The 6876-nt window shown below is 41.8% G+C and overlaps 1 protein-coding gene across 1 annotated transcript; it reads right to left on the reverse strand.

Annotated features, from left to right (window-relative positions):
• Positions 1–480: 480 nt before the first annotated feature.
• LOC106014118 (probable serine/threonine-protein kinase clkA) lies at positions 481–6014 on the reverse strand (the record flags this gene model as incomplete). Its single annotated transcript, XM_013091170.1, is given in 4 exon segments — positions 481–1528; positions 2124–2273; positions 4677–4831; positions 5864–6014. Coding segments are annotated over 4 exon segments (1504 nt in total), but the record flags the coding sequence as incomplete, so codon positions are not given.
• Between the last annotated feature and the right edge of the window lie 862 nt (positions 6015–6876).

Below are 6876 nucleotides of genomic sequence, written 5' to 3' on the forward strand. Positions count from 1 at the left end.
GGAGAGAGAGAGAGAGAGAGAGAGAGAGAGAGAGAGAGAGAGAGAGAGAGAGAGTTATGGAGCGGATGTGTTGCATCACTCAATACTAATTATGCGCTGTCTCACTAAGTGTTAAATTGAGTGCACATGTACTTTATAATACAGCTGCTATTGTATTTACTATCAGATACTCACATTAAAAAAAATTGTGAAAGAGAATACTGAAAGATCTGCAGTCAAGGGAGAGCAAAGAAGATGATTTTAGAAAGATGTGGCTGACGGATTTATTGAGCTGAACCGTCGGTATGTATTTTACCTGTACATTCGCAGACTGGGCATCCCTCCAGAGTGATGGTGGAGCATTCCTTGGGGCAGGGTCCGAACACAGGACATATAGTTGTGCTACCCGCTGAACCACTCGCCCAGTCGGTCAGAGGTGCCGGCCATCCGTCGGAGGCTTCTGGGAAGATCGGCAGGCTTTGATCGTTGTTGTGGCCGTTGTTGTTATTGTTGCTGCTGCTGCTGGCGTGATCCTTGTCTTTATCGCTCCCCTCATTATTGGCGTATGAGTCAGGATCCACAAAGTCATCATTACTGTCTCTGTCATCCTTATCATTGTTATCATTGTTATCACCACCATTATCACCACCAACACCGTCATCATCTTTGTGAGTGTGGTCATTTTCTATGCTCTTCTCACCGCCATTATCCTGACTTTTATCATCGTTTTGAAACGTATTTTGCCCGTAATAATCCCGACCTCCACCCCCACCGCTTGTACCAAATCCGCTATCTGACCCAAATTTTCCAAAATTGTTATTATTGTAGTCAACACCGTTATAGTCGTTGTTGTAGTCATAGTTACGGTAATCCAAACTGTTATAGGAGTTCCCAGCGTTTGCCCCGTTACTTCCAAAGTTGGTGTAACCACCGGCACTGGCTACGTCACCAAGTCCAAATTTCGCATCGTACGCCATGCGCACTTGAGACAAGGGGTATTTCTCCGAAAACGACCTTGACATTGGGTAATCATTGAACAGACCATCTTTTCCTCGCTGGAAAGGGGGACGCTTGTTATGTATCAAGGTATTTCCAACCCTGTTCGCTGAAAGGATTTCTTTAAAAGCAACTCTTTCTTTGCTTTTGTTGTCAGACCAAGTTTCGGAAGAGGAAATACCGAACACCTCATCACGTGAATGACCTTGAATCAGGCTGTCTTTGTCCGCATCTCGTTCTAGATTTGAGAAAAGAAAACGTTGGTCATCTTCGAGACGCCATCTTTGTTCTGGATCTAGACTATGACCGATATTTGAAGAATCATCTTCTAAGTTGTCAAAACTTGTGAGACTGTCTGAGCCGACTTGAGAGCCAAACGACGAACTGGACACGGCGACCGCTGACGTCACTCTGAGGGAGTCCAGACCAAACTCTGGCTGTGTGTGGAAGTCTGCCAGATGTTCGTGGTCTGGGCTTGTCCAGACACTCTCTGTAGCAACATGTCGTGTGGTTTGTGATTTTGGGGGCGGAGCTGAGCTCTGGCTTGACTCCTCTGGGAAATGAGAATTTTAAAAAGAATTAATTAATAAAATTCCCCTTTTTGAGGTATACACACAAGGCAAAAGTAAAGTGGTAGAAAACGTCGCTACAGTAAATTGTATGCCTGAAGAACAGACGGACTAACTTTTTTCTCATGTGACAGGCATTCAAAAAAACATTAGCAATCCAGGTTTGACATAATTTTTAAAAATCTTCTTCTTGGATGCTCTTTAAAAAACGACTTATACTACCCTGGTCTTACCCAAACCCATCTACTATTGCACGAATAAATAATTCCTGGTCTACTTCTGTATTTCTGACTCTTATTTTTTTCCCCAGTCTCAGCAAGGTGTTCATGGCTCCACTTTCGAGTCATGTCTTCCAGAAAGTTAATTTATGTCTTCCTGATTGTTTTTGTATGACCGTCCTACACATGCTTCTTTAAGCACTGTATTGTGTGATTAATATTTTAATAATGATTCCTCTTAGCAATGGCCTACATTGTATTCTATTCAGAGCTGACTTCAGCGAATGGACGACAACCGGTCTGTCCAACTTGCAATGGCTGTAGACTTGTACTGTCTAAATGAATAAAGTAAGCTACATACCTGGCCAGTCACATTGGTAGCAGCCCCGTGCGTCCAGTGACCGGTACAAGAGTGGACACGCTGCAATGTCTGGACAGTTGGTGGCCGAGATGTCTGGTCCAAGCAGGAGGATCTCCTCCAGCCATCTGGGTCTGTTGTGGGAGGGGGCGCCTGGTGGTGGGAGAGAGAGGATACAATGCACTGTATGTTTGTAGTAGAGAATCTATACCACGTCTATCACTGTATATAAATTATGCTTAGGGGGCTCTCGTAGCCTTGAGGTTAAGGTGTTCGCCTCTCATTCAATAGGTCCGGGATCGAATCCCGATAGCGACGGAAATTTTTCTTTTCTAAAATGTTCTTCCTTTACCCCCTTTAAAGATCCTCTTTCTGCAGCCATTCTACTGCTACTCCTTGGCTCCTTCTTACTGCTGTCTTTCAGCCACACCCATGATCTTATGGTAGGAACGATATACACCTAGCCTACTCGAACAAGGGCGAAACATCTTCGAGGTCCCGTGTGCAAGTTGCGAACGTTAAAGATCCTTTGGAGGAGCCAAATCGATAAGAGTAGGCTTCAACCACCACCCGGTCGAAATTCAAAATTACCTACCAACTGAAAAAGTTGAATGAGTCCCGCATGCTCAAATTTTAACCTTATGCATCTGGAAGCGCCGTAAAACACTTACACAAAACCTGCTTATGTAAGAGACAGTTCCTCTCATTTTAGCTTCCATCTCTTATAGGAAGCGGTAGATAGGGGACGGATTTGGTTGGGTAGGGAGGAGGAGGGGGGGTAGCGATGAGAAGAATGGCAATGCAAGGGCATGGTAGTGATGTGAAAGTAGAAACAATGTGGGCCTTAAAAAGCTTCTAAACTAAATATTTTGTTGACTCGATAAATACCTGTATGCACGAAGCGCTCGACCAGGGTTGGATTGTTTTTAAATCGTAAAGTTGATGTATCTATTCGAAATATGACTTTATTAAGAAAGCTCCAGAAAATCATGATTTTGGGCGAGTGTAGAATGGTGCTGACTTAAAAATGTATCACAAAGAGGAATACAAAGTAAACAGCAGATGACTGCTTGCCAACCTGAGTGGAATCGACAACTTGTGGCCAATTTGGTCGTTTTGGTGGGAGGTGGGGATCACCAGTAAAGTGGCAGGTGTTTTTTTCATTCCTCGCTTAGGAATGCAAGTAGTTGAACGGTATGAAAATGTTAGAGCTTCATACTGGTCACAAAACTGGGCCCTGGCTATTAAAAGGTAAACGACCACTTCACAAGAATCTCTCACATTCCTTAGTCTTATACTTTAAGTTAAGGCTCCATATTTATGTTAGACCTTACGATAATATGAGTATGTTAGACCTTACGATAATATGAGTATGTTAGACCTTACGATCATATGAGTTTGTTAGACCTTACGATAATATGAGTATGTTAGACCTTACGATCATATGAGTTTGTTAGACCTTACGATCATATGAGTATTATAAAACCATCAAAATGGCAATGTTACCTCATGGTGGGGACGTTTATTGTTTATTTTTGTCGACCATAGTGGATGACATTAAGAGAAATTTTCCTCAAAACGACTGTACCCCATGACGGTGAAGCTGTGCAAAAACAGAAGTCTTAGTTTTTTAATGGCACTTTTGTTTGTTTGTTATAGTAAGGTTTTTTAGCCCTTACAACTGCATTAGGTCATGTGAGCGCCAATGGCACTGCAGTTTCCATTCTAGCATGCACATAACAAACGAATAGATTTTCAAGTCTCGTTATTTATTTTTATACAGGTATAATATTTTTAGTATTAAAAGCACATTCATGGAGGATTTCGTACGTAAAGAAAAGAATTCCACATATATAATTATTCAAGAGTTACATTCTAGCCGAAATGAACGTACCTTGAATTGACGTAAGAGTAGAATAAACGAATAAAATAATAACCGGATAAAAAATCCAAGTTCTAAACATGTTTGCTTTTATGAATACTGATATTATAATTGTATCTATAGCTCCGCATCAACGAGCTTTCACAACGTGAGATGAGACAAAAGCACGTGTGCACACATTCTGCGCTGAAAGACTTGGGTGGCGAAGGTAGAAGAGATGGTATCTTCGCCCTGGGGTAAAGTTTCCAACTATGTCATCACCGAGGAGGCTGTGTACGAAATCAAACAAGTTTTGAGGGTGAATCTCGAAAGTTCGGAATGCAGAGTTTGGAGGTTTCAGACAGCGCTTTTGCCAATCCGCGACATGAAGTGACCCACATGGGGTTATCAGGATTCTGTCGCTCTCCTGACCTGTAATGAGAAAAGTGGTCTTAACGCTTAAAAGACGTAGCGGACATAGATCTATAATATATCAGACCAGCATCAGATCAAAGCTGGTGCTTCGGCTCCTTTTGGACCATCATATACAAACCGGAAATACGAATTTGCACATTTCATAGAGTATAATATTATCATGCAGTCTGCCCTTTTAACTTTCAGATGAAAATAATAAACGCAATTGCAACATCTAATTGACCAACGACTGCGGTCTCTCCCCGACCCTCTTCAGACACCAGGGTCCTTCATTCTTTGCTCCATATGTGATGTGGTGCCTTGATCTTCTCCGTGGTCGTTGAACCATGCCGCCAATGCTGCCATGACTGATGGAGGAACAAACTGCCCGGCAAGACTCCGACGGTCTAACAGGCAAGTTCGAGTCTGGCGTTCCCTGAAGACCAAAAGAGACAACAAACTATTTCAGAATCTCACACACGGGTGTCAAGACGACTGGGGGAGAACAAACGATTGTAATGTGTTGATTCTAGTTTTAGTAAGAGTTTTACGGCATTTGCAACACGTATGGATCATACACCTGCTGTAGATTACAGGTGTGACTAGAGAGTAATATACAAAGAAAAGAAGACGGAGAGATAAGGGAGACGCATGATTGGCAGGAGAGGAAAAGCAAACCAACCCACGGCTGCCGCGAATGAGATACGAAATGATATACATATTCAATTCCAGCCTTGTGTGTTTGATCTAGGTCATTGTGTAAATCAAACATATCCGTAGAAAAATGTTACGATATATCATGTACATAAGCAAATATGTATAAGTAAACCATATCTTGTTGAAATGTTTGCCAATACATTCCTTTGCCTTGTGTACCCGACCCTCTCACAACAGAAAACAAAAAATGAAACAAGATTTCAGATTCCCCAGTTTAGACGTATTGGCGACAAAAATACTGAGGTGATTTTTTTTTTGATTTTTTTTTTGGGGTGGTGTCTTTTTACAATGTTATGACATGCTTTTATGGACCTTTTTCGTATTTAGAACTTTTTCCTAACGTTTTCAAAACTTCCACTAAATTTTCATGTGAAATTTGGAATGCCTTTGTAGTTTTTTTCCCTCTACATGCATATTACTCCAACCCTTGTTTTGGGCGCTTTTTAAATTTATTGAATCAAACCAAATCAAAACAAAAATTTTAAACAAAAACGAAAACAAAACCCCCTCCCCCCAAAAAAACAACCCAAAAACAAATATACAAAGACAACAACAACAACAACTACAACAACAACCAAAAAACCCAAAACATAACAAAATAACAATACAAACACAAAGAAGGAAACATGACGAGAAGTTAATTTTAAAAAAGCAAAGTACAGTTAATAAGGACTCTTGTTTTAAAAAAATCTTTAAATAACGGAACTCGGCATTGACTTTTACTGGCGTATGTGGTGTAGCGGTTAATCACTTTCTGTGGCACGCAGAAGACTCGAGTTCGATTCTCATCTGGGGAACATTTTCCCCTACTACCTCAGTCTTTTGATTGCGACGTTGCATTCCTCTCAGCATGGCTTGGCCCTGAAAGGCAGGTTCCGACTTCGCCTCTTGAATGACCGAACCTGTGTCGGTGGGGATGTAAAAACACTTACATGTTACATTTATCTTGAAGGTAACCATTACACAACATCCCACGTAGCTAGGCCATCCAGCTAGCTAGAGACCGAAAACTCTTTCTCCCCTTGACGCCCTAGAGGTACAAGAGAAAGGATAAAGAAGAGGAAAGAAGAGGAAGGGAAACACCATAACTTCTATCGATACAGCATTCTGTGTGTCTCGTCATCATCATCTTCATGAAGTTGGTACCTTAAAAGTACAACGTTTTATCGGCTCAGTATCTAGTTTTGAGAAATTTGATGTAAACGATTTTGAGACTAATTTAATGTTAAACTTTCAAAAATATATGTTAAAAAATATTTTGAAAACGACTGCCTTTGATAGAGCAGATATAACATTTGGTTTTGGCCTCATGGTCGTAGTAAATCACAACGGCCATAAATACGTCAGTTATAACTTTGTAATTTTAATATAGCGAAGTGGCAGGTCTGAAACAGACAGTCGTAGGCGACCATTTCGATTTCTTCCTACCAACACATCTTCTATAGTCACCAATCTCGCTCTCAGCAAATTCCACTCTCTCCGTTATTTGCCACAGCCACAAGACTAACTTTCTACTGACCGGTCAAGCCAACGAGCCTCACGAAGTTTGTCAATTAGTGACCATCTGAGGACTGCCCCTTCCGGTGTAGTATCAGTCCAAGCGGTTTGTGTGGAGTCAACATTCCGTGCGCCGTGACGTCATTAGACAGGTTTGTGGTACGGGCGGGGCCAAGATAGACGGGACAGAGGCAAGGGGGGGGGGCATGTAGACGGGAGAGAGATAAAGGAGGGGGGAGGCAGATAGATGGGGCAGAGCCAAGGGAG

The sequence above is a fragment of the Aplysia californica genome, unplaced genomic scaffold (assembly GCF_000002075.1).
Source record: "Aplysia californica isolate F4 #8 unplaced genomic scaffold, AplCal3.0 scaffold02617, whole genome shotgun sequence".
NCBI lineage: Eukaryota > Metazoa > Mollusca > Gastropoda > Aplysiida > Aplysiidae > Aplysia > Aplysia californica.